Source organism: Dromiciops gliroides, chromosome 1 (genome assembly GCF_019393635.1).
Source record: "Dromiciops gliroides isolate mDroGli1 chromosome 1, mDroGli1.pri, whole genome shotgun sequence".
NCBI classification, from domain to species: Eukaryota; Metazoa; Chordata; class Mammalia; order Microbiotheria; family Microbiotheriidae; genus Dromiciops; species Dromiciops gliroides.
Genome location: NC_057861.1, coordinates 620,894,206 through 620,921,046, shown reverse-complemented (window position 1 = coordinate 620,921,046; position 26,841 = coordinate 620,894,206). Strand labels below are relative to the sequence as shown.

At 37.4% G+C, this 26,841-nt stretch overlaps 1 protein-coding gene across 2 annotated transcripts in view; it reads left to right on the top strand.

The window, feature by feature from the left end:
- The window catches only part of DNAJA3 (DnaJ heat shock protein family (Hsp40) member A3), a 34,752-nt gene that overhangs the window by 633 nt on the left and 7,278 nt on the right, over positions 1 to 26,841 (top strand). For both annotated transcript variants that reach the window (XM_043963002.1, XM_043962995.1), the window contains exons 2-10: positions 6,298 to 6,434; positions 7,326 to 7,409; positions 12,140 to 12,340; positions 13,652 to 13,804; positions 15,531 to 15,678; positions 16,222 to 16,286; positions 23,649 to 23,777; positions 25,257 to 25,372; positions 26,195 to 26,292. In XM_043963002.1, the coding sequence (XP_043818937.1) occupies positions 6,298 to 6,434; positions 7,326 to 7,409; positions 12,140 to 12,340; positions 13,652 to 13,804; positions 15,531 to 15,678; positions 16,222 to 16,286; positions 23,649 to 23,777; positions 25,257 to 25,372; positions 26,195 to 26,292 (1,131 nt within the window). The remainder of the gene's footprint in view (positions 1 to 6,297; positions 6,435 to 7,325; positions 7,410 to 12,139; positions 12,341 to 13,651; positions 13,805 to 15,530; positions 15,679 to 16,221; positions 16,287 to 23,648; positions 23,778 to 25,256; positions 25,373 to 26,194; positions 26,293 to 26,841) is intronic.

Genomic DNA, 26,841 nt, shown 5'->3' with positions numbered 1-26,841 from the left:
GCCGACCCAGGCACTACTTACTCTAGGAAGCCTCCCTTGATAACGGGATAACGAGTAGATCACATGAGATAATGTGTGTGAAGCCCTTTACGAACCTGAAAACTATAAATGTGAACTGATGTTATTGTGACGTTAGTTCAAGTACTGTGTCCCTATCTCGTGCACTTGGTGTTTTGTGCCAACGTGATTTGGATCATAGATCTAGAGCTGGAAGTGATCTTAGTCTAACCCCTATTTTACAGAGAAGTTAAGTACTTTGCCCAAAGACACGTACGTGTAACCAGTGGGAGAGTCGGGATTTGAACTTGGGGTCCTTATACTCTAAAAATTTAAGTGCTCACTTTGTGCCAAGTTACTGGTGCTAAGAGCTGGGGATACAAAGAAAGGCAAAATAAATATCCTGGCTCCAAGGAGCTCACAACCGAATAGAATTAATTTTGAATCTCTTTTCTGCCGTGATCCTGTGATCCATGATTTTTGAAAATGCAAATGCAAATTTTTTCACCATACAAGTTAAAGGATTCTCTGGATTCTCTCTTCATGGTTCCTTGGAGAGTATATGGACCCCACTTTAACCTCTAGCCTACTTGGATTTGACATTGTACTGATTTCATCAACTCTCAAAATACTATAGAACCTCACTGATGAAATCCACGAACACATTCCACACAGGAAAAAGCAAATAGATGAAGAATGCCTGTTGGTTGACTATGATAGAACCATTACTTTAAGAAGTGGCATAAATAGGGCAGCTAGGTGGCACAGTGGATAAAGCACCGGCAGGATTCAGGAGGACCTGAGTTCAAATGTGGCCTCAGACACTTAACAATAGCTGTGTGACCCTGGGCAAGTCACTTACTTAACCCTCATTGCACCCCCCCCAAAAAAAAAAACCCAAAGAACCCCAAACCACAAGCGGCATAAATGCTTTCTAGGAGATGTCTGAGAAAAGAAAGTGATCTGGTCTTGTAGGGAATGATAGTAAATGGATGGCTTAGGTGTTGCCCTGATAACCTTAGTTAAGATGTAGAGAAGAGGTTGCATTGAATTGGGTGGATCCCTTACGGAGCATTAATGGACAAAAGTTGCACAAGAGTTAAAAGCAGATGGGTTGTGATTTGCACAGTTGCAAGCTACATGTGGAAGAAATTACAGCTTCATTGAAGTGTTGTAATTTGCTCTTTTAGGTCAAGGTTATGTATGTTTTTTTGTACATGTTTCTAATATGGAGACAAAATAGTTCATGAACTAAGTCTCATGGTAGACTATTTTTTAGGAATCTGGGTATATTATCTTGTCTGATTCAGGGTTCAGCAGACTAAGTAAGTTCTGATGGCCAAAACCAGCCTGCTATCTATTTTTGTACAACATAGAGCTAAGAATGATTTTTACATTTTTAAGTATAGTAAAACTTCATTTAAAAATGTAAAAATTGGGGACGGCTAGGTGGCGCAGTGGATAAAGCACTGGCTCTGGATACAGGAGTACCTGAGTTCAAACCCGGCCTCAGACACTTGACACTTACTAGCTGTGTGACCCTGGGCAAGTCACTTAACCCCCATTGCCCTGCAAAAAAAAAAAAAAGTAAAAATCATTTTTAGCTCCCACATGTCAGGTCATAGTTTGCTGACCTAAGTGGCCCCAATGTTTTGAGTCAGGTTGTTTATGGTCCAAGAGGAATTTTGTAATTCACAGTGATCTGCTGTTAGAAATTACAGCTAAATTGCCCCCCACATGAGGGTTAAGTGACTTGCCCAGGGTCACACAGCTAGTAAATGTCAAGTGTCTAAGGCTGGATTTGAACTGTAGGTTTTGAAATTAGCCTCAGGTTCCCTGAGCAGAGCTGGGCCTCTAAGCTGCAAGGACGAAAAACCCCAGATCCCTGGGGTGGCCAGCCCTGAGTTTCATCTGAGAGAGGAGGTGAATAAAAAGAGACGCTGGGGGTTCTTGAGGGATGATGGAGAAAGTGAGAGAGGCTGACAGAGAGGGAAGATGGGAAAAGAGCTAGCGAGAAGGTAGAGAGACACCAGAGGAACCCGGACGCTAAGGGGCTTTTCAGGCAGGTTGACAAAATGAAGGGGGCTTGGAGTTAGAAGAAAGGAGCAGAGCAGTGAAGCAGAGGGCTTTTCAGTTAGAAGGTAGAGAGAAGTTAATGAGTGAAAGGGAGAAGACTGAGAAAATTGGAGAGGACTGAAGGCGAACCCATTCTGCATGGCCAGCACACCCATAGGCGAGAGGTGGCAGAAAGTTTAAAAAACTGACAGGTCGTATTTTACTTTTGTTATCCTTGTTTCTACATTTAACTTTAAATTTATTCACCTAAATAAACCCCATACTTACTTTAATTAAAAGAGGCATTTTAATCCTTTTTTTCTTATCAGTCTGAGAGGCAGTGGGGGATGGAACAGCCCTAACAGACTGGCTTAGGAAATTAATAGCAGTCAGATAGCCAGCCAGTCAAAAGTCCACAGATTAGGCCAAGTAAGTTAATAAAATATTTTTATAGAACTCAGGTCCTCCAGAATCTGGGGCTTTATCCACTGAGGCATTTGGGGTTAAGTGACTTGCCCAGGGTCACACAGCTAGTGTCAAGTGTCTGAGGCTGGATTTGAACTTAATTACTCCTGATTCCAGGGCCGGTGCTCTATCCACTGAGCCACCTAGCTGCCCCTATAATTTTTAATTTTTTAAATTTTTTTTTAGTGAGGCAATTGGGATTAAGTGACTTGCCCAGGGTTACACAGCTAGTAAGTGTTAAGTGTCTGAGGCCAGCTTTGCACTCAGGTCCTCCTGACTCCAGGGCTCTATCCACTGCGCCACCTAGCTGCCCCCTCCCCTATAATTTTTAAAAGAGGAAAAATAGAAAAAGTAAAAATTTAAAGCCAGCTCTTCCCATTTGCTCTTCCTTCTGTTCAATTCACTAGTTATTTCCTGCCCTTGAGAATCTTTCCTTTACTGGTTTGCTGCTGAGATACAACCTGTACAGAGAAAAGTAAGTACAAGATTTGTTGAGGAGAGACACGTATTCATAAGAACCTGAGCAGGGGCAGCTAGGTGGCACAGTGGATAGAGCACTGGCCCTGGATTCAGGAGGACCTGAGTTCAAATCTGGCCTCCGACACTTATCACTTACTAGCTGTGTGACCCTAGGCAAGTCACTTAATCCCAATTGCCCCACCAAAAACAAAACAAAACAAAACAAAACAAACTATAAGAACCTGAGCAGAACCTGAAGGAAGTTAAAGAGTCTGAGAGCTGGAGGTGAGAAGATAGTGCATGCCAGTCATGGGAGACAATCTATATGAGGAAGGCATGGAATAGAGATGGACTAATGGGTTTAGGAAATGGCTAGTAGTACAATTTAGCTATAATGTAGAGTGTAGAAAAGAGAAGAATGTGAAATAAGTCTCAAAGTAGTTTGGAGCCAGAGCATAGAAAGTTTTAAATGCCAGGTTGAGTAAGGAGTTTATATTTTATTCTAGAGCATATATGGAACCACAAAATATTAGAGTAGGGAAGTGACATAAGTAGAGCTTTGCATTAGGAAAATTTTGGCAGCTGTGTGGAAGAAGCTTTACTTTAAGTTCCCACTATGTAGGGATAATTTTGAGTTGCAGGTACTTATATATATTACTTGATTGAACCAGACTATCTTCCATTATAGTTCTAGACCAAGAGAAAAAGGAGTGTATGATAGAGCTTTATTTCTCAAGGTATTTGTTACAAACAAGGATTCATATCCCCAGTGCTGAAAAGAGTACAGTTGCCTAGCAGCGCATTAGCCATATTCTTTCTTGGAACTGGCCCCTCTAGTTTGTACTGTTTTGTGTTCTTGGTTCTAAAAAGGTCAGTTCTTTTCATATTTAGCTGATATAATTTTTTTGTTTGTTTTTTGTTGTTTTTTTTTTTTTTTTTTGCAGGGCAATGAAGGTTAAGTGACTTGCCCAGAGTCACACACCTAGTAAGTGTCAAGTGTCTGAGGTTGGATTTGAATTCAGGTCCTCCTGAATCCAGGGCTGGTGCTTTATCTACTGTGCCACCTAGCTGTCTCCTTCATTCATATTTAGGAGATAAAAAATAATTACTTGCTTATTAAGTGAGCTTGACTTTCTAATTATTGTCAAACATGGAAGTCTTGTTTTCCATTTACCAGAAGGGTATGCACTTAGATTAGGAAAGCTTTTATTTTGGGGATGAGGGAAGGGAATGAAAACCATCTAATTTTAAATTAAGCACAATTTCCATCATGCCCACTGCTAAGATTTCTCCTTGTAGGTTTAATAAGGGGAGCTGAGTTGGAAAAGAAAGCAATACAAAGAAACTAGGAAGTTTTGTCTCCAGTGTATTATCCCAAAGTCACGATTGTAATTTTTTTTTGTCATATGGAAATTCTCATTACTCCCATATGACCTGCTTTTTTGATATTAAAAAGTAAAAGCAAAAGAAATACTGGTTCCAAAAAGACCAGGTTTGCATCCTGTTTCTCTTACCTTCATTCTGATGTTTTCAATTGAAATTCTCCTTCCTTATCTGATTTTCTTATCTGCTACTCCCCCTATTCTGTAACCAATTATTTATTTTGATGAGGGTTATCTTACTGGTTTTCTCTTTTGCAAATGTTCCCATTTCTTTTACTTCATCTCAAAATTTCCATCTTGACTGCCTTGACTTTATTATCTTTCATCTGTCAAAGTTGGAAGTTACAGTACAAAGTCAGAGAGATTCTAGTTAACAAAAAAATCTGGTCTGTGCTTTCTTTTTTCTTACCAAGTAGACTAATAGATTTTGTTTGCTTTTTCCCTTCAGAACTGTCTGATGCAATAGTCATGAAAGAAAATCTGGAAATTTAGTCACCTTTCTTGTGTTTTTTGATATCTCTTGATTTTTTCACTTTTGGGAAAAGCAGAGGCTAAAATATTCTTATGGTGGCTGATGCTGGGAGACCTAAATCCTTAGACCATTCAGCTGCTACTCTGAGTCACAGGGTGCCATGTAAACTAATGTAATCAAATAGTGTCTCTGGACTTTTCACTTTGTTGTTTTATAAAATATCACAGTTGCCTGGAATGCTCATTTTGAATGAAAGAAACTTTTAAAAATGTCAAGACACCTTCACAAAGATTTGGCTCAACGTAATGTCTTTGTATCACCCTTGAAGTTGACTGGATTCTAAAGATATGATTTAAAAAAAAATTTTTTTTTGATAGGATCTTTTTCATTAATGAATTCTGGCAGCAACTTGATTCAGTTGCTCTGATATTAAGAGCTCACAGCATGGAAGATTTTAAATGTACTCTGATTGAGGAGTTTGTATTTTATCTCAGAGGATATAGGGAACCACAAAATTTTTGAGTAGGGAAGTGGCCTAAGTAGAGCTTTGCCATAGGAAAATTATGTTGGGCAACTGTATGGAAGAAGCTTTATTATTGTAATGGCATGTGAAACGATTGGAGAATGATTCTGAATCTATTAGGTAATTCAAACCATCTTCTTTCCTTCTTTTTTAGTTCTGAGAAGGAGTTCCTATTTGTGGACATGGGTATGTGTGTGTATATACATACATACACGTACATATTGTTGTTCAGTCATATCCAACTCTTTGTGACCCCATTTAGGGTTTTCTTGGCAGAAATACTGGAGTGGTTTGCCATTTCCTCTTTCAGCTCATTTTATAGATGAGGAAACTGAGGCAAACAGGGTTAAGTGACTTGCCCAGGGTTATACAGCTAGTAAGTATCTGAGGCTGGATTTGAACTCAGGTCGTCGTCTTCTTTTTTTTTTTTTTTTGGTGAGGCAATTGGGGTTAAGTAACTTGCCTAGGGTCTCACAGCTAGTAAGTATCAAGTGTCTGAGATGGATTTGAACTCAGGTCCTTCTGACTCTAGGGTCAGTGCTCTATCTACTGTACCATCTAGCTGCCCCTGAATTCAGGTCTTGACTCCAGACCTGCCATTCTATCTACTGTGCTACCTAGCTGCTGATATACACATATATGTGTGTTCACATATATACAGCCATACATAGTCTCATTAAGATGAAGTAAAATTTAGGAGGGGAAAGGTTATCATTCTCCCATATTGACATGTTTTGTTTTTTCCTTCCTTTTCTTGGCCATATGTGGCAAAAGATTTGTATTATTACACATTTTTATAGAAATGCTATTATATGAAAATGTAAATGTACTAATTTTTCTCTTTGACATGACCTAGATGTAAATAGATCTCTTTTCCATAGTTCATCCAAAACTTGGTTGCTTGCCTTCATGTCATGTTCTGATATTAATTTTTTTTCTTTTAGGAATAAAATTTTACCCTTTAATTTGTACTGCTCCATTTCACACGAGTTCCCCTTCCTCAGCCAAAGATGATTATTACCAGATATTAGGAGTACCCCGAACTGCCAGCCAGAAAGAGATCAAGAAAGCCTATTACCAGGTCTGTATGGCAGCCAGAAGTAGATCATTTTTGAAAGATGAGATTGTAGAAGAGATAATCTTATTTTTGTTTATTCTTACTTTGACCAGTAAGATGTATACATAGTAAATACAGTGGTATAAACTTGGTAGCGTCCGATGAGATTAGTATCTTTATTCTTGGGTGGCTGGTGCTTGTTACCTCAGAACAAACAAGAAAATTCAGGTTTTAATAAAGGATATTTTACTAACTCATGGATCACATGGCTGACACTTGTAGACCAGAGCTACTGCTCTTGATCAGGGTTCAGCAACTTATGACTTATTTTGTAGGATGTCATTTGAAGACATTTTGAATTGTATGAAGTTCTGGGAGGAATCACTTGTTCAGAATTTGCTTGTTACTATGGGAGCCTCAGACCTCTTTCTTACCTATAGCAATAATCTCTTCTGAATGCATACTTGATTCCAGTGATGCCACCTAATGGTGATGAATATTTCAGGATGTTGGTGATTTCTTTATTTCTTCTTCCAGTCCTATTACACCACACAGTTGAGTAACATGAACAAGGGTCCTTTCTATGCTTAGTTTTCTGCACCACTGGTCTTTGAGTCTATATGGTATGTCAGGTGAAAATCAGACTTCCAAGTCTGGCTTCAAAGAACTTTTAGCGATAACAGAGCCAAGTGTATTTACATCACAATTAAAAATAGAGTGAGGACTCTATTAAGTCACCAAAGCTAACTTCTGTGAAGAAAGTGAAGTTGTTTTTTACTATATATTTGTGTTGTGCTGTATTTTCAAATTTTAATTTAATTATAATTAGCAAAAGTCCATCTTTTCTCCTCTTCCCCTCATGTTCTCTGTTTTCAATGGATATTACATATTGATGAACTTTTACTGTTTTCTCAGCTTGCCAAGAAATACCACCCTGACACTAATAAGGATGATCCTAAGGCTAAAGAAAAGTTCTCACAGTTAGCAGAAGCCTATGAGGTAATAAGACTGATGTACACTAATTTATTTCTGTCATTCCAATTTTTAGTTTGTACTTAAGTCACTGTTCTCCAGATAGAACCAGTCTTGTATATTGGAGGGCCTAGAATGAAAGGTTAGAGGGCTTCAGTCTCTTGGTTCATTCTATTTAAATTCTTTTAGCAACCATTTATTGACTTCCTATATAACACTGTACTAAGTATGATGGGGAGTAGAAAAAAATGTAGAATCTAGTCTGTCTTTGAAGAACATAGAAAAAACAACATACATTAAGCAATTGGAAAATGATTTTTTTAAAAATTGTACTATTAGGTGTTTCAAACCATCTTTCCTTCTTAGTCCTGAAATGGGCTCATATTTGTGGACATAGGACTTTTATATATGTATATACATATAAATGTATATATCTATGTATACAGCTGCACATAATACCCTCATTGAGAAGAGGTAAAACTTAGGGTTAAAGGTTACCATTCTCCCACATTTACATGCTTTGTCCTTTCCTTCCTTCTCTTAACCATATATAGCAAAAGATTTATATTATTACACATTTTTATAGAAATTGTATTATGTCAAATGGAAATATACTAATTTTTTTCTGTCATGGCCTAGGTGTAAATAAATCTCTTTTGCATAGTTCATTTATTTTTTGTTTGTTTTTTGGTGAGGCAATTGGGATTAAGTGACTTGCCCAGAGTCCCCACAGCTAGTAAGTGTTAAGTGTCTGAGGCAGGATTTGAACTCAGGTCCTCCTGAATCCAGGGCTGGTGCCACCTACCTGCCCCTGCATAGTTCATTTAAAACTTGGAATTTTTCAAGATAAACTTTTACTAGGAAGCTGTGGCAAAAACAATTTTTTTTTTAAGGATAATGAGAAAGCAAGTTTAAGCTTGTCTCCATTAAGCATTTCAAATCAAAAGGATCTGAGTTACTGAAGTTTTGCTGTATTTATTTTGGTTAAATGTTACTTTGTAAGTATGCTTAAGGGCTCCTCATGCTATCTGCTCAGCATTTTTCAAAGTACAGTGACCCTATAATTTTTTCTCTTGTCTCGTGTGCTTTTATCACTGGAGTGAATTTTGGTCCTGGTTCTCCCCCCCCCCCAAAAAAAAATCATTTTGGAGAAAGAAAAAAAAGGTCTCTTCTGTCAAAGACCATACATACCCTTGGATATTAAATTTCCCATGTTTGATGCTACTTAACTATGCAATAGTAACTTTCTACAGGGTGGGCCAAAAGTCATGAAGGGGTTTCAATAATTAATAACTTCTTTATTTTAGGTTTTTAATTTACAATATTATAGCATCATATACAGGATATATAGGAAGTGAATTTACATTATGTGTGAAAAACAAAATCTCATAAATGGCAAAAAATAGAGAAAAATAGTTTTCAAAAAGTTATTAAAACATCATGACTTTTGGCCCAACCTGTATATAACCTTTTGACATTTTTCCTCCAGATTTCTCCTTCCCCTTTGCCGCAAGTGCTGGTATTTTAGATTTTACTACATTGAGGAAGTCAGGGGTTTACGTATGATAAAGTACATCAAGTATCCTTCATATCTCTCAGTTCCTCATGTCTTTAAAGTGCTAAAAAAGAATCACTTCTAAGTGTTCTGTATTATTAGTTTATATTAAAGCTTTAACACTAGATGTGGTTCTTTAACATAGGTCACATCATTTCACCCACTATCTCCTGGTCTGCCTTTGCCTTTTTTCTGGTTTTTAGAAGAATAAAGATCTTTTTTAAAAATTTTATTGTTTTTGATTCACGTGTTTAATTCCTGGTTTAAACCATTTTTCATCTGTAGCTGTCTTTGCCATTTTGACTGTTTTCTTCCTGATTTCTTCCAAGAAACATGTATTCTTTATTTTTCCTGCCTCTGGTCTTTGACCTGGTTTCTCTAGAGGCTTTCAATTGCTTACATTTTACATCTGTCAGACTTTAGCTCTCTCCTAGTGCCTAGTTCAGTACTCTAGTACAGGGCCTCTTAAACTTTTTCCACTTGCGACCCTTTTTTGCCTGAGAAATTTTTATGCAGTCCCAGATATATAGGTATATAAAGTAGGTATACATAACCTTTTACTGTTGCTAATTTTTTTGTGACCACCACATTCAGTTTTGCAATTCCATATGGGGTCGTAACCTATGGTTTAAGAAGGTAATCTCTAGTAGATAGTTGGAGCTTAAATGTTTGTTGATTTGAATGAAGTCCTAGCTTTAAATGTCTCTTTCCCTTTCCTTTCTTGAACTATTCTCAAGGGGTCTAAATATCACTTGGTATAATGGAAAGAACATGGGAGAGTCAGGGTACCTGGCTCTGGGTAAGTTACTATGTGACTTTGGTCAAACAATTTCTTTTTGGTATTCACTTTTTTCAGCTTAAAAAATGAAGGGGGTGGGCAGCTAGGTGGCTCAGTGGATAGATCATGGGCACTGGAGTCAGGAGGATCTGAGTTCAAATCTGACCTCAGACACTTGACATTTACTAGCTGTGTGACCCTAGGCAAGTCACTTAACCCTCATTGTCTCACTTAAAAATTTTTTTTTAAGAATGAAGGGGGTGGGGGCAGCTAGGTGGCGCAATGGATAGAGCACCAGCCCTGGAGTCAGGAGTACCTGAATTCAAATCCGGCCTCAGACACTTAAAACTTACTAGCTGTGTGACCCTGGGCAAGTCACTTAACCCCAACTGCCTCACTTTAAAAAAATATATTTTTAGTTTTTTTTTTTTAAATCTGCCAGTAACATTACCTGCCCCACTCTGCTAAGCTGAGTTCTTCCTTTGCAACACAGATTAAAAAAAAGGAAAACTACTCAGTTTAGCAATACCAGTTAATATAGCAAAATGTTAGTATAGGAAATATCCAAAGTAGTGAAGGGACAGAGATGCATTCAGTTCTTCCCCAGGGGTAAACATAGTTCTACCTACTTTGTTTCTGATTTCTTACTACCACAAAAGGTTTGATAATTGATATTTTGTTTCTTGCTTTGACATTGAGGGGTGGGGGGGTTAATTTTTAACAGTGGGACCTTTGGAAGAAAAAATTTGAACTTCCTGGTCACTTTTTTTTTCCCCCAGCATAATTATGATTTACTTCCCAGAATGGTTGGACCAATTTATAGCTTCACCACTAGTGTACTTGTCTTCCCACAGCCAATCTACAACATTGACTATTTCATTTTTTTGTTATCTTCACCAATTTGCTTAGTATAAAGCTAAATCTCAGTATTAATTTGCATTTCTCTTTTTTTTTTTTTTTTTTTTTTTTGGTGAGGCAATTGGGGTTAAGTGACTTGCCCAGGGTCACACAGCTAGTAAGTGGTAAGTGTCTAAGGCCGGATTTGAACTCAGGTACTCCTGAATCCAGGACCAGTGCTCTATCCTCTGTGCCATCTAGCTGCCCCCTGCATTTCTCTTTTTAGTGATTTGGAGTGTTACAGTCATTAATAATTTATAGTTCTTTTGAGAACTGTTTATTTCCTCTGACCATTTATCTATTGGGGGATTGATTATCTCTTGATCTTATATATTTGTGTAATTTTTATAATTTGTGTATCTTGGCTCTCAGACCATTATCATAGATATTTGATCCAAAGATTTTTCCTCAGTCTGTATTCTTTTTCCTTGCTGCCTTGACTTTATTCATGTAAAAGCTTTTTAATTTCATATAATCAGAATTACATATTTGAAACTGTATCTTAAAGTAGATCAACATAAGGCACAATTCTTGCTGTTCATGTACTTTATTTTTATTTTTTTTGTGGGGCAATGGGGGTTAAGTGACTTGCCCAGGGTCACACAGCTAGTAAGTGTTAAGTGTCTGAGACCGGATTTGAACTCAGGTACTCCTGACTCCAGGGCCGGTGCTCTATCCACTGCACCACCTAGCTGCCCCTTTCACATTCTTTTTTACAATGTTATAGTATAAATCGTTCTCTTGGTTCTTCTGATCAGTTCATTCTGCATTAGTACATTTAAGTCTTTTTTAAAAAATTCCTGAAATAAATACCCATTATACATATGAATTCATGCAAAATGTATTTACACATTAGCCAGGTTGTGAAAGAAAAAGTGAGAAAAATAAAGTGAAAGACTGTGCTTCAATCTACTTTCAGAGTTCATCAATTTTCTCTTTGTGAATGGATAGCATATTTCATCATGTGTCCTTTGCAATTGTAATGGATCATTGTATTTATCAAAGTAGCTAAGTCTTTCACATTACAATATTGCTATTATTGTGTATGGTATTCACCTGTTTCTGCTTGCTTTACTTTGCATCAGCTTATATAAGTCTTCCCAGGTTTTTCTGAAACCATCCCCTTAGTCATTTCTTAGAGCGCAATAATATTCTATCACAACCACATATCACAGTTTGTTCAGCCATTCTGCAATTGAGATTCTGGCATCTCTCTAGTTTCCATTTCTTTCCACAAAAAGAGTTGCTGTAAACATTGTTACATGACTAGTTCATATGAATCTTCCCAGGTTTCTCAGAAACAGATTCTCGTAACTTTTTTTACAATATAATAGTATTCCATTATATTTATATACCATAATTTGTTCAGCCATTTCCCACTTGAAGGGCATTATCCAGTGTAACTAAATGGCTAATTTTTACTGTAATTGTTAACTAAAATTCAAGAGTTTCAGGGAATTTAATCGTCTTCCTGTCATTAATCCAGAATGAAATAAATTCTTCATTATACTGTTCTTTGTCTAATAGGTGTTAAGTGATGAAGTGAAGCGAAAACAGTATGATACTTATGGTTCAGCTGGCTTTGACTCTGGAACAGGAAGTTCTGGACAGAGCTATTGGCGAGGTGGCCCTACTGTTGACCCAGAAGAACTTTTTAGGAAGATCTTTGGGGAGTTTTCAGGATCTTCATTTGGAGACTTCCAGAGTGTATTTGATCAGCCTCAGGAGGTAAGGATTACAGGTAGAAATTGCCATATCATTAGAATATTCACCTCTAGGATAGGAATATACAGAAATGTAGAAATGAGCTTAAGGAGATTAATCTTGAGGAGATTAGAACAGCAAGTGGTAGTGGGAATTGAGTGAACCACACTGACTCCATCTTGTGACTTGGTTCTGGATCTAGCTTATTTCCCTTTCTACTCAATTACGTGTCTAGTCCAATTTCTGTCTTGTGAGAAGAATTTATTGTTGGAATTGAGAGAAAGGTTTATTCCATTGTTTGAACCTAATCCCGTGTGTCTGGGAAGCTGGACCATTTCTACCTATTGCTTAGAGACTCTTAACTATGGACAAAGGTTATGCTGACCAGAAAACCAGTCAGATCCAAAGATTAATAAAAGGAATTTTCCCACAGTTTACATTTCAGATAATACATATGTCTTATCTGAAAACTGGTCCCATACTGCTCAGTCCCATATTGTTTATATATTCCTTTGATTGTATACAAATGCTTGGGGGGGGGGGGGGGAGTAAGACACTTCTTTTCCTGATTTCAGGAAATTATACCTGTTCACTTTCCCCCTCCCAACTTGGAAAGTCCGTAATGTTTCATCTAATTAGAAATCAGATTGCCTCATTTTATATTCTGGTTAATTGTTTCCTTTTAATTAGTTGGTCTTATTAGATTAATTATTTTTAATATATAAAAGTCTGTCTCTATTTGGAATCCAGTGCCAAAGCTGAGGGGACCTGGTCCTGGTTTGTTCAGCAATTAATATGCAATATGTAATAAGTTGATTTGCCTGAAAACTTTAATCTTTGTTTCTTCAGTCATTTTATCTTTTACCCAGCACAAGCTCCTTTTCAATAGTAGTATAGCTTAAGTGGGATAATTTTGAGGAATATGTTTAAGTGTAAATGTTTTTCAACATGGAAAAAAAAAATCAATTCTAGAATAAACTATCCAAATTAAAGTAATTAATGATCTCAAACCAATTCAACTTTTTTTCTTGTATTGGTCTCAAGAAATATTGGTAAAAGTTAAAGAAGAGACAGTCTTGTAAATTTGTTATGATTATGAATCATTTAAAAAATTCAGCTAGATAAATGCCATATATTAGTTGAGTCAGAAGTGCTATTTCACTGAAATTTGAATGACTTTTGGTACTCTTAAAAATCCTAAGTGTTTGAGGAGAGAAGAATCCTATGTACTTAATTTACTTATTATAAATTAAATAATATACCTCAACACTTTTTTCTTTGGTTTTGAAAGCAAAGATGTTAAGGAAGATTAAATAACTTATTTTCTCTCTTTAGTACATCATGGAACTGACATTCATTCAAGCTGCAAAGGGTGTTAACAAAGAATTTACTGTGAACATTAATGATTCATGTGAGCGATGCGATGGCAAAGGAAATGAACCTGGCACCAAAGTTCAGCAGTGTCATTACTGTGGTGGCACAGGCATGGTAAGAAATAATGTAAAATGTCAGGTCCTGAATTTTCCTGGAATTTTCTTTAAGCATTCTCTCTCATCTTTTTAACGTTTCCATTGTATTTTCTTTCTCCATATTTCCCTCTTGATTTTCTTTTCATAAATTTTGGTAGTACTTATAACCTTGATAGATCATAATTATGACCCAAATACTTTATCTTAAGCCAAGTAACATCATCCAAGGTAGAGCTCAGTTTTAGTAAGAAAAGCAAATGAACTAAACGCTATTGTTATTTCAGGAAATGACTGATTGAAAAATTTTAAAAATAATATAGCATTAGGAGAAAAGGCTAGATGGCCTAATGGAATCTCTGTTCAGTTGTTAATTCTGCTACTTACTGGCTGTGTAACCATGGGCAAGTCATTGTCTGAGCCTTGGTTTCTTTATCTATAAAATGGGAATAATCCTTGCACTAAAGTGCTATCTAGTTGTGAGCTGTCAGAAAACAAGAAAAAGTAAATTTCAAGGTTGGTATATAATAGTCAGCTAGGGGACACGAATGGCGTTCAGCTAATGACCACTTGAATAGAGTAGTTGTCTTACCTGAAAAAGTAATGGTGATATATACTTTTTAAAAGTCCTGGAAGGGTAGCTAGGTGGCGCAGTGAGCACCGACCCTGGAGTCAGGAGAACCTGAGTTCAAATCCGACCTCAGATACTTGACACTTACTAGCTGTGTGACCCTGGACAATTCACTTAACCCCAATTGCCTCACAAAAAAAAAACCAAACACAAACACACACACAAATCTGGTAATATATATAGTGTTTCACAACCATGGATCCCCTCTCTTACCTCTACAAAGGGACCTCTTTTTTGGGGGGCCAAGCTTATTCTTTATAATTTTGCAGGATTCATTTTTTTATTCTTTTGTGGTTGCTGTTCTTTCCATTTACATTTTTTTTAAAGTCATGTGTAATATTTTCTTGACTCTGTTTACTTCATCCATTCATGTAGATTTTTCCATGCTTCTGTATATTCATCATATTCTGGGTCTTTTACAGACAGTAATTTTTATTATATCCATCCTTATTTGCTGAATGACATAATGGTTTACTTTAAAAAATCCTAGAGAATCAGCAAAGAAAATCAGCAAGACAGTTAAAAGCTTGAACAAACTTGCAGACTGCACAATAAATTCATAAAAATCAAATGCATTTCTATATGATAAAATTCAAGAGGCAATAATGGGGATATTTTATTTTAAAAATCTTCAAAATGCATAAAATATTTGGGAGTAAACCTAGCAAATAACACGAGTATTTGTAAAGATTCAGTTACAAAATGCTTCTTAAAGAAATAAAGAACACTATGATAAAAATTATAATACTACCAAAGTTCATTTGTAGGTCTTAGTTGCTTGGTAATAATTTAATAATGAGATAGACTCCCATTTTTCATTACTGATAAAACCAGTGTACACTTTTTTATTAGTATTCAGAGATAGCTTTATAAATTCTAGGAAGCTGTTTTAGATTAGAATGTTTATGGGGCATCTAATCTGTGATGCTTTACTAATTTTATATATATAATTTGTGTGATACATATCACCCCCCCCCACACACACACACACATGAAATACCTCAATCTTCAGTGAGTCATTTTTATGGTAGACACCTTGAGAACCATATTTAGCCAGCTGTCTTGCAGTTTATGGAAGTGAAAGAAATGTATTGATTTTTCTTCATCTTTTCAACAGGAAACCATAAATACAGGCCCTTTTGTGATGCGTTCTACATGTAGGCGATGTGGAGGTCGCGGATCCATAATAACTACTCCTTGTGTAGTATGTAGGGGAACAGGACAAGCCAAACAGAAGAAGAAGGTCGTGGTCCCAGTACCTGCAGGTTCATTTTTATACTTACCTCAGTGGAGAACTGATGTTTTAGAATTGAGATGACTTTTTTACTCTTTATATCCAAATGATAAAGTTGTAGTAAAGACAGTTGGATGAAAGATAATAAATAATTTGAAGATGTCTTGAAATCAAGGTTTTTAATACATTTGGTATTATTTGTCTTTTAGTACTTTACTTTATATACCTTATTAGAAGGGGGAAAAATTGTTACATACTCTGTAAGGAAGTTTCAACATTGCCATAATTTCCTTTTCTTTGGTTTTTCTCCCTCTTCCTCTGGTAGAAGCCAAATGCTTAATGTTTAATCTCATAGAATTATAAAAATTTTCTTTTGAGGTTTCTGTGATGCTTTTTCACTTCTTTTTTCTTAAGTTATAATTTCATGAAATCATACTTGCTGTCTTTCTAGATAGATACATAGTGTTTTGCTGGTAAAATACAGCATTAGAGTAGTGAGATTATAAGGGGTCTTGTAATAGGAAGCTGAATGATCTAAAATTTTTTTTAATACTTAATTTTGTTCTTATTGCAGGAGTGGAGGATGGCCAGACTGTTAGAATGCCTGTAGGGAAAAAAGAAATTTTCATAACATTCAAGGTATGTGCTTCATGTGCTGTTTTCACACAGCATATATAGAATCTTCTGCCATCCTAGGAAGGTAGGGAAAGCAGAGGCAGCATTTTCTCTTTCAAGTGCAAGTAGGTACTAGACAAGTCTGTTGGAAATATTTCTTGAAATTGGGTTTTTAAATGAAAATGTTGAAATCAGAAAACAGTCATATAGTTATTATCCTCTAGATAACTATAAGGTGGGCCAAAAGTCGTGATGATTTAGTAACTTTTTGAAAATTATTTTTTCTTTTTGCCATCTATGAGATTTGATTTTTCACTTGTAATATAAATCCATTCCCTCCATATGCTGTATATCATGCTGTGGTATGTAAAAACAAAAAGTAGAGGAGTATTAAATAATAAAAACTCTTCATGAATTTTGACCCACCCTGTATTAGTGGTTAACTGTCTGCTACCTGTAGTAGACAGGTACTGGGGATATGTAGGTAACAGAAAGTTGCTAAATACTTAGTATCCTAGACAGTATTCCCCAGGTATTTGGGGATAATCAAGACATAAAGGATGATAATATAAGAAATTGTTTCCACCAACCAAGCTCTGCTTACGACTTTGTGACAGAATCACAGAATGAAAATTCTAATCATTGCCTACCCACTTCTACCCCCTATGACTAGCAAACCCCCACCACCGTGTCCCCTAGCTTTCTTGTTTTTTGTTTGTTTGTTTGTTTGTTTGTTGTTGGCATTGAGGGTTAAGTGACTTGCCCAGGGTCACACAGCTAGTGTCAAGTGTCTCAGGCCGGATTTGAACTCAGGTCCTACTGAATCCAGGGCCCTGGCTTTATCCACTGTGTCACCTAGATGCCCCCTAGCGCTCTTGTTCCATAACTAACTTCCCTTTCATTTTGAAATTTTTCCTCTCAATCCCCTTTTATCTTACAGCACACAAAGAAAGCTGGTTTCCCTCAGACGACTCTGTGGCTACCCTTTCCAACATTGTTTGCACTTTATTGCATACCCATTGCCTGCTATCATTTTGAGAAGATGCTTGCTTTGCCACTATCTCTCAGCATCTCCTTTTTTGAAGTTCACTTCTACCAAATGTATCATACATTTTAGGTCATGATGGCTGTTTTATGTACCAGATATCATGTTATTCTTTATTTTTTTCTCAGAGTTCAGTACCTGGCTCACAGTATTTCCTCCCTAGATCAGGGAATTTCAGCATATGTGTTGGTACTTCTTCCAGCTCCCTAATCTCCTTCAATCTCCTCAAACCTCATCACTCAACTAAAACTCTGGCTTCCATTGTTATTAGTTATCTGATTGCCAAATTTTGTGGTCTTTTCTCGGTCCTCATCTTTTGACCCTTCTGAAGCATTTAACACTGTAAACTACCCTTTTTTCTCTGGGTTTTCATGATGCTGCTTTCCCCTACTACTTCTCCTACATATCTGACAACTTCTCAGTGTCTTTTGCTGGTTTATCATCTATATCACACTTCTTAACTGGGTGTGCCCCAAGGCTCTGTTCTCTACTTTTCTTTTTGAGGCCTTATCAGCTTCCATGTGTTTAGTTATCATCTCTATACAGATTACTCATATACTTATATATTTCCAGCTCAATTTTTCTTCTCAGCTACAGCTTTGCATTGCCACTTAACTTTTTTGGATTTCAAACTGGGTTTCCCATAGATATCTTTTTTTTTTTTTTTTTGGAGAGGCAGTTGGGGTTAAGTGACTTGCCCAGGGTCACACAGCTAGTAAGTGTCAAGTGTCTGAGGCCAGATTTGAACTCAAGTACTCCTGAATCCAGGGCCGGCACTTTATCCACTGCTCCACCTAGCCACCCCCCTCCCATAAATATCTTTAACTAGCATGTCTAAAATAACTCATTGTTTGCCCCCACACCATCCCTTTTCATAAACTTCACTCTCTCTGGTGCTCTGCAATTATTTCTAGGACAAATATGAGTTCCTGTGTACCTTTTAAAGTCTTTTATAACCTTGCTTCAACCTACCTTTTCAGCCTCATTCCTTCAATTTCCATACTTTTCATTCTAGCCAAACTGGCTCTTCTACTGTTCCCATGCATGACCCTTTATTTCCTGACTTTTATGGCTAGCCCTCCTACTTACAATGTGCTTTACCCTCACATCTCCCTTGTAGAAATCTTTATTTTCTCCAAGACTCAGCTCAAATGCCACTTTGTACATGAACACTTTTCTGATTCTTCAACTGCTAATGCCCTCCTTCCCTAAACTAACCTGATTTATTTTGTATCCTTTCTGTTTGTACTTGTTGTATATGTACATGTTGTCTCCCCTGATAGGGCATCAGCTCTGTGAGGGAAAGGATTGTTTGATTTTTGTCTTTGTCTCCCCAACACCTAACAGAGTGTTTGGCACATAGTATTTTTTTTTTAAATAAAAAGATTTATTAGAAGAGGAACATATGGCCAGAAACAGATTACCTTGGTGACTGTTCCACTGGAGAAAGAGAAGACTGGTCTTTTGTATTTTTACCAGACAAAAGGAAGGGAGGGGGCATTACAAAGAACTGGGAGAGAATTACAAAGCAAGAAGAAACACAAAATAAACTGGGGCCTGTTAACTAAGAGGGGATCTTTGATAACAGAGTGTCAGTAGAATATGCTGCATCCTTCCAGATCTTGCATATCATCTTGCAGACCTTAGCATTGCTCATGTTGGCCCAGGGAGTTTGAATCTTTTGGATTTCTTGGGGTCCCACCATATTTCCCTCTTTTCATTTCTGGGGAGAAAGGGGTGAAGGTGTGTCTTCTATAGCTTCTTCAAGGCTGAAAAATAGGGCATAGAGATATCCCTGTCTTTAAAGAGAGAGGGAGTGAAAAGTTCGGTGGGCGTAGTCCAGGGGTCACAGGGGCAGTTCTGTGTTGGCACATAATTCTTAATTAGTGCTTGTTGTTTGATTCACGTAGAGAACACAGATTGAGAAATCTGGCAGTCACCTTGAGCAAATGTTTTGGACAAATAGAAGATGTGCTTGATTTCCCCGCTCTTTTTCTTTTTTAAAAATAAGTTTTTATTGATAATTTCTACTTATATCCCATATTTTTTCAGGTATATGATGAGTTGTATTTTTAGAGAGAAAACAAATCATTATAATTGATCAATATATTGGAAAAAAATTTTAAAACATGTCAAATGTGTAACACCTGTGGACTTATCCCTTTGATTGCTCCACATTTGAGTCCTGCTTTTTTGTTGCATTTACTTTTGATTTTTTTGTTGTGTCATTATTTTTTCCATTAACATTGTTGTGTCCACTGTATGTTTTCTTGACTTTTCTTATTTCACTCTGCATCAGTTCATATAGATCTTTCCATGCTTCTCTGTATTCATCACTCATCATTTCTTACAGTATAGTAGTATACCTTTATATTTATTTCTACCCTTTGTGTTTTTTTGGGTTTTTTGGTGGGACAATGGGGGTTAAGTGACTTGCCCAGGGTCACACAGCTAGTAAGTGTCAAGTGTCTGAGGCCGGATTTGAACTCAGGTCCTCCTGAATCCAGGGCCGGTGCTTAATCTACTGCGCCACCTAGCTGCCCCCTATTTCCACCCTTTTTAAGAAAAGAAAAACCTGAAGTTCCTTATTTTATAATTTGGGGGGGGGGTTGAGGCAATTGGGGTTAAGTGACTTGCCCATGGTCACACAGCTACTAAGTGTCAAGTGTCTGAGGCTGGATTCAGGTCCTCCTGAATCCAAGGCCAGTGCTCTATCCACTGCGCCACCTAGCTGCCCCAAGTTCCTCATTTTGTACTATCATTTTTTTGTTTTTTGTTTTGTTTTGTTTTTTAGTGAGGCAATTGGGGTTAAGTGACTTGCCCAGGGTCACACAGCTAGTAAGTGTTAAGTGTCCAAGGCCAGATTTGAACTCAGATACTCCTGATTCCAGGGCTGGTGCTCTATGTACTATCATTTTTAAAATTAGAAAGCATTTAAAAATTGATCTGTCACTTCCACAATACCCCTGCAGCCTCCCAATTGAACAAAATATAGTTACCAGTCATGTATTAAGCACATTATGTGCTGAGTAATAGGGACACAAAGGCAAAAAACAAACATTTCCTGCTCTCAAGGAGCTCACAGGTTAATGGGGGACAACACACAAGTTATGTACATACAAGATATATACAAGATAAATTGGAGATTATTACAGAAGTAATGCATTAGCATTAAGGAGGACTGAAAAAAAAAGGCTTCTTGTAGAAGATGGGATTTTAGCTGGAACTTGAAACTGGAGAACCCAGGAAAAGGAGATGAGAAGGGAGAGAATTCTAAGCATGAGAGGTAGCCAGTGAAATTGACCAGTCAGGAGATGGGTGTTGTATGGGAGGAACAAAAAGGAAGCCAGTGATACTGCAATGCAGAGTACATGGAGAGGATCAGGGTATAAGAATGCTTGAAAGGTAGGAAAGGACCAGGTTTTGAAGGGCTTTAAAAACTAAATAAAGCATTTTATACTTGAATTAAATAGGAGGATGACATAGTTAGACCTGGGTTTTAGGAAGATCAGTTTGACATTGGAGTGGAGTAGGGATTGGAATGAAGACAGACCAATTAGAGGGCTAGTACAATGGCCTGAGGTATTGAGGGCCTGTATCAGGGTGGTGCCAGTGTTAGAGGAAAGAAAGGGGCAGATACAAAAGATGTTAGGAACGTGGAATCAACAGGGTTTAGCAACAAATGGGATATGGAAGGTGAGAGAGTGAGGAGTTCAGAATGACATATAGGTTGCAGTCCTGGCTGACTGGGAGGATGGTGGTATCCTTAATAATGGGGATGTTCAAAAGAGAGGAGAGGTTGGTAGGACAGATTTGGTTCAGTTTGAGGCTAGTTTAAAATGTCTGTCAGTCATCCAGTTCAAGATATCCAAAAAGCATTTGGTGATGTGAGACTAAAGGTCAGGAGGAGAAAGTTCGGAATGGATAAATAGGGGGCAGCTAGGTGCTGCAGTGGATAAAGTACTGGCCCTGGATTCAGGAGGACCTGAGTTCAAATCTGGCCTCAGACACTTGACACTTACTAGCTGTGTGACTCTGGGCAAGTCACTTAACCCTCATTGCCTCGCCCCCCCCCCCCACCTCCCCAAAAAAAGGGTAGAGGATAAATAGATTTGAGAGATATCTACATAGAAATAATAATTAAGTCCATGGGAGTTTATGAGATCACCAAATGAGCTAGTATAGAGGAAGGGAATAGGGCCCAGAACAGTCTTGGGGGACATGCATGGTTAGAGGATGTGATCTGGATGAAGACCTAGCCAAAGGAGACAGATGAGTGATCATACAGATAATGACAACTTAGGAGAGAGCAATGTCACAAAAACCTAGAGAGAAGAAAGTATAAAGAAAACGGTGATGAAGGCTGCACAAGTCAAGAAGGATGAAGATCAAGAAAAACCATTGGATTTAAGAGATCATTGATAACTTTAGAAAGTGCAGTCTCAGTGGAATGATGATGAGGTTGGAAGTGAGACTGCAGAATTTAGAAGGGAGTGAGATGAAGAAAAAGGGGAAACAGTGACTGTAGATGGCCCTCTCTCAAGGGGTTTAGCCACAAAGAGGAGGAGAATGAAGATGATAGTTAGCAGGGAAGGAGAAATGGAGCACATAGTCTGCAAAATGAATTCCCTCATTAACCATTTCTGAAGATGTCTGTCTCTTCATCACCATTGTGGAGGTGAATGACAAATTTCATCTTCTCTTGGACTCATGATTTATCTTTGTGTTGATCAGAGTCCTAAGGTCTTTAAAGATTTTTTTCTCTATAATTTTATCATTGTATAAATTGTTTTCCTAGTTTCACTAACTTTGCTCGGCACTAGTTGATATGTCTTCTTAATTTCCTCTGAAAATGTTTAATCATTTTTTGTGATACAGTAATATTCCATTTATTCATATATTGTAATTTGCTTAGTCATTCTCCAATAGGATACTGCCTTAGTTTCCCTTTTTTGATCACCACAAAAAGAGCTGCTGTTAATATTTTTGCATATCCTTTTCCTCTGTTTAATTTCTTTGGATTATAGGCATAGTACTGGTATAGCTGAGTCAAAGGTATGTGCCATATTTTCCAATTGCTTTTAAGAATGGCTACACCAATTCACAGTTCCTCCAACAGTACAGTAGAGCTCCTGTTTTCCCACAGTCCCTCTAACATTTAGGATCTTGAAAGCATGTCAGAGGTGTCACCTCCTCCATGAAGTCTTTTCTTATACTGTTATTATAGCTGTTAGTTGTCTTTCCCTGAATTATTGTGTCTGTGTGTAAGTATATGTATATGTATGTTTATTATTATTATTATTTTTTTTTTGCGGGGCAATGGGGGTTAAGTGACTGGCCCGGGGTCACACAGATAGTAAGTGTCAAGTTTGAGTCTGAGGCCAGAGTTGAACTCAGGTACTCCTGAATCCAGGGCTGGTGCTTTATCCATTGTACCACCTAGCTGCCCCCTATATGTTTATTTTTGTACATGCTATGTCCTTCCATCCACATAACAAACATTTGACAAGTGTTTGTTAGCTATTAGGTTGCTCTTGCCTTCTCCAACTCTGCAGTCTTGTGAGGAAAACCCACTTTTTCTTTCTTTCTTTTCTTAAAGACTGAGTTCTCCTATCTCATCCTAGATGTAAATGGTGGGGTAATTCACAGGCCTGATTTCACTACTGATTGGCATGGGAGATTTGACCTCCTTTGTTTCAGACCTGGGATAGTTTGTTCCTCCTTAGGCAAGGAGTTCTTTCCTGATGGGCCCCCCCACTCTTGGAAATTCTGACCTTTTTTTATTTTTTATTTTAGTGAGGCAATTGGGGTTAAGTGACTTGCCCAGGGTCACACAGCTAGTAAGTGTTAAATGTCTGAGGCCGGATTTGAACTCAGGTACTCCTGACTCCAGGGCCGGTGCTCTATCCACTGTGCCACCTAGCCCCCCTATTCTGACCTTTTTGATAATGGACTTAGTATTGGACACCCAAGAGGGTTAAGCTCATTGCATTTCATCCTCCTGATCTCAAGAAATAGACTCATGAGGAAATTTTTATTTTTAATATTGTACCTTTTTACATTGGGGGAAAAAATGGAGCTGTTTTTTTCCTCCCTTATATAGTTCAGTGTATTATAGGTTGAAAGAGGATAGATACTTTTTGACAATGGAGAAAACATAAGTCCTAAAACATCGAAGAGTCCATTTTGGGGAAAAGTATAGCCTTTTGGTAATGGTTGTCCTTGAAACACAAGCAGAAAGGGTTGAAATTGTACCTCACTTTGGTTTTCTGGTAAACAGTATGTCATTTGTAGGGCTTGGTCTCTTGGTGATAATTCTTTTTCATGCTTGATGATTTTAGGTTCAAAGAAGTCCTGTGTTTAGGAGGGATGGAGCAGATATCCACTCAGACCTCTTTATTTCTGTGGCTCAAGCTGTCCTTGGTGGGACAGCAAGAGCTCAGGGGCTATATGAGACAATCAATGTTACGGTAAGTACCTTGGTCTGCAAGGAATTAAGGGATTCTCTATACTGCCCTGCTATTTTGCTTCCCTGTGATTTGCCCTGAGTGGGAAAATGGAACTCAAGTGTCCCATAACAGCTAACTTTAAGATTATGATTTTATGTTCAGAATAAAGCAGATTTTTAAGTCATTGTTGAATGTAAATTACTTTTCCCTTATTAAAAGTCCTGGTGTTGGGGCATCTAGGTGGCGCAGTGGATAGAGCACTGGCCCTGGATTCAGGAGAACCTGAATTCAAATGCGACCTCAGACACTTAACACTTACCAGCTGTGTGACCCTAGGCAAGTCACTTAACCCCATTGCGCTGCCCCCCCCCCCCAAAAAAAAAGTCCTGGTGTTCATGGAACAGAGGAAGTGATTGAACCTGGCCTCAATCAGTAACACCATAATTTATGAAAAATCAAAATGACCCAAAAGGGAATATGGAGAGACATGTTTTTTCCCTGAAGTAGACTGTAGCCTATTAACAGTAAGAACTTGTATACAAGAAGTGACTTTAAAAATAGTTTTAAGGAAGTTTATTATAATGATGATAACAACAACAACAAAAAAAATAATAGCTCATGTTTATATAACATGAATTATTTTAAGGTTTGCATTTGCTGGGAAAAAGAAAGTAGGTTGGTCATGTAGCAGAAATGTGGAATCAGGAATTATTGAAATTTTTGCAGAAATGATTCATTTATTTAACAAATGTATTACATTGATCATCAACATTGATTGGCATGATTGCTACATATAAAGACATCATTGTGGGTGTATATACACACACACACACACACAAAACGTTATTGTACATTAATCTACTTCTTACATTCTTTTGTCCAGATAAATTGGCCCTCTTGCTTGCTCTTCCTTCCATATGACACTGTCTTGTGTCCCCATACCTCTGTACAGGCTCTCCCTCCTATCTGGAAGATGCTTCCTCTTTACCTCTCTCTTAACAGTCCCTGATTTTCTTCTGTTTTAGTACAATTCAAATGTTTTCTCCTACATGAAGCCTTTGCATCTCCAGGCAAAACTACCTTCTCTTTATTTTGCTTATACTTATCTATATACATGTTATCCCCACCACTACCACCCCCAGTACAATGTCCTTGAGAGTAGAAATTGCTTCGTTGATGTCTTGTATCCCTACATCTGGTACAGTGCCTGTCACAGAGTATACCAGAGAATTTAATTTTTTTTTTTTTTAAACCTACAAGAAGGCTTCCAGCTAATTGGTCAGGCCTCTGTGGAGCATTATATGAGAAGGTGTGGTTGGGTTATAATTGGAGGTAATATTCAGATTTGTGAAGTTTGGGGTTCATTGAACTGTTAGTAGATTAAATGACAACTAACTTTTTCCAAGGCAGCACCTCAAAATTATCTTATTATTTTGAAAATTATTCATTTGAGCCCTCAGGAGCAAAGACAATCTCAATAGATTTCTTTTGCATTTGTAGATCCCTCCTGGAATACAAGTTGACCAAAAGATTCGAATGAGTGGGAAAGGCATCCCCCGGATTAATAGCTATGGCTATGGTGACCACTACATTCACCTAAAGGTTAGAATCCCCAGGTAAGTGACTGGTTTGGCAATAGATTAGAATCGAATAAATCTTTCACTTTGGTAATAGTCAACAACACTTATTGAGAGTATTACTCAGGGGCAGCTAAGTGGCGCAGTGGATAGAGCACCGACCCTGGAGTCAGGAGTACCTGAGTTCAAATCCGACCTCAGACACTTAATACATACTAGCTGTGTGACCCTGGGCAAGTCACTTAACCCCAATTGCCTCATTTATTTAGATCTAGCAAATAAAAAAAGTATAAGTGAACATAAGTGTAAGAATATGGTGAATCATGTCTTTGAATGTTATAGTGAACCTTTATTTTTTTTTCCATATAAATATTTTATTATTTTCCAGTTACATGCAGAGATAGTTTTGAACATTTCTTTTTATAAGATTTCTTGTTTCAAGTTTTTCTCCCTCCCTCCTTTCCCCCCCTTCCCAAGACAGCAAGTAATCTGATATAGGTTATATATGTACAATCAAATTAAACATATTTCTGCATTAGTCATGTAATGAGAGAAGAATCAGAGCAAAAAGGAAAAACCTCAAAAAAGAAAAACAACAAAAACAATAGAAATAGTATGGTTTGATCTGCATCCAGATTCAACAGTTCTCTTTTTTTCTGGATTTGGAGAGCATTTTCCATCATGAACCTTTATTTTTCCTGGACATGCAATGGACACATTAAAGGATCCCTGAATATATCAGACATGGATGTGGTTTATCATTGTTTACTAGGTACTAAAGACTCATATGTCCCTATCTGGAACAGGCATTAAATAGCCTCTCAGAGATAATGGTATACTGCTTTGCTTTGCCCTTCACAGAAGACTGACAAGCAGGCAGCAAAGCCTGATGCTCAGCTATGCAGAGGATGAGACTGATGTCGAAGGGACAGTGAATGGTGTCACAAATACAGCTGCTGGTAAGACTTTCATGGGAGATATTTTTTGTGACTGAGTGGGACGTGGAATACTTCTCTCTTTTGGGAAGAATAAGTGAAAGACTTGGGGACATTGAGAGCTAAGTATATTAATATTTTTTACCCTAGTATTTTTATGTGTTTTATATTTACCATCTTTTCTAAGAATCATTATTATAAGCAGACAACAGGCGTTTGGATATGGAATGACTAGAGGGGTATCTTTTTCTTTAAAACAATGTCATTTTCTCTATATACTTGTGCTAAGGTAAAAGTATTAATAAATGTCTCTTGCTAAATGGGAATCTCTGTAGATTAGTTAGGAAGGGTCCTGAGTTCTATGACACTTGTTCTGCCACTTGCCATGTGACCTTGGGCATAATATTTAATCCCTGCTTCAGAACTCAGCCGTGCTTTTGGAGAGAATTCTGATTTCAAAAGGCTTTTGAGATATCATATACAGGGTTCAATAGTAGGAGTACATAGTATCAATCAGTGAGTAATTGTTTAATCTTTAAACTTTTTTTTTTTTTGGTGGGGCAGTGAAGGTTA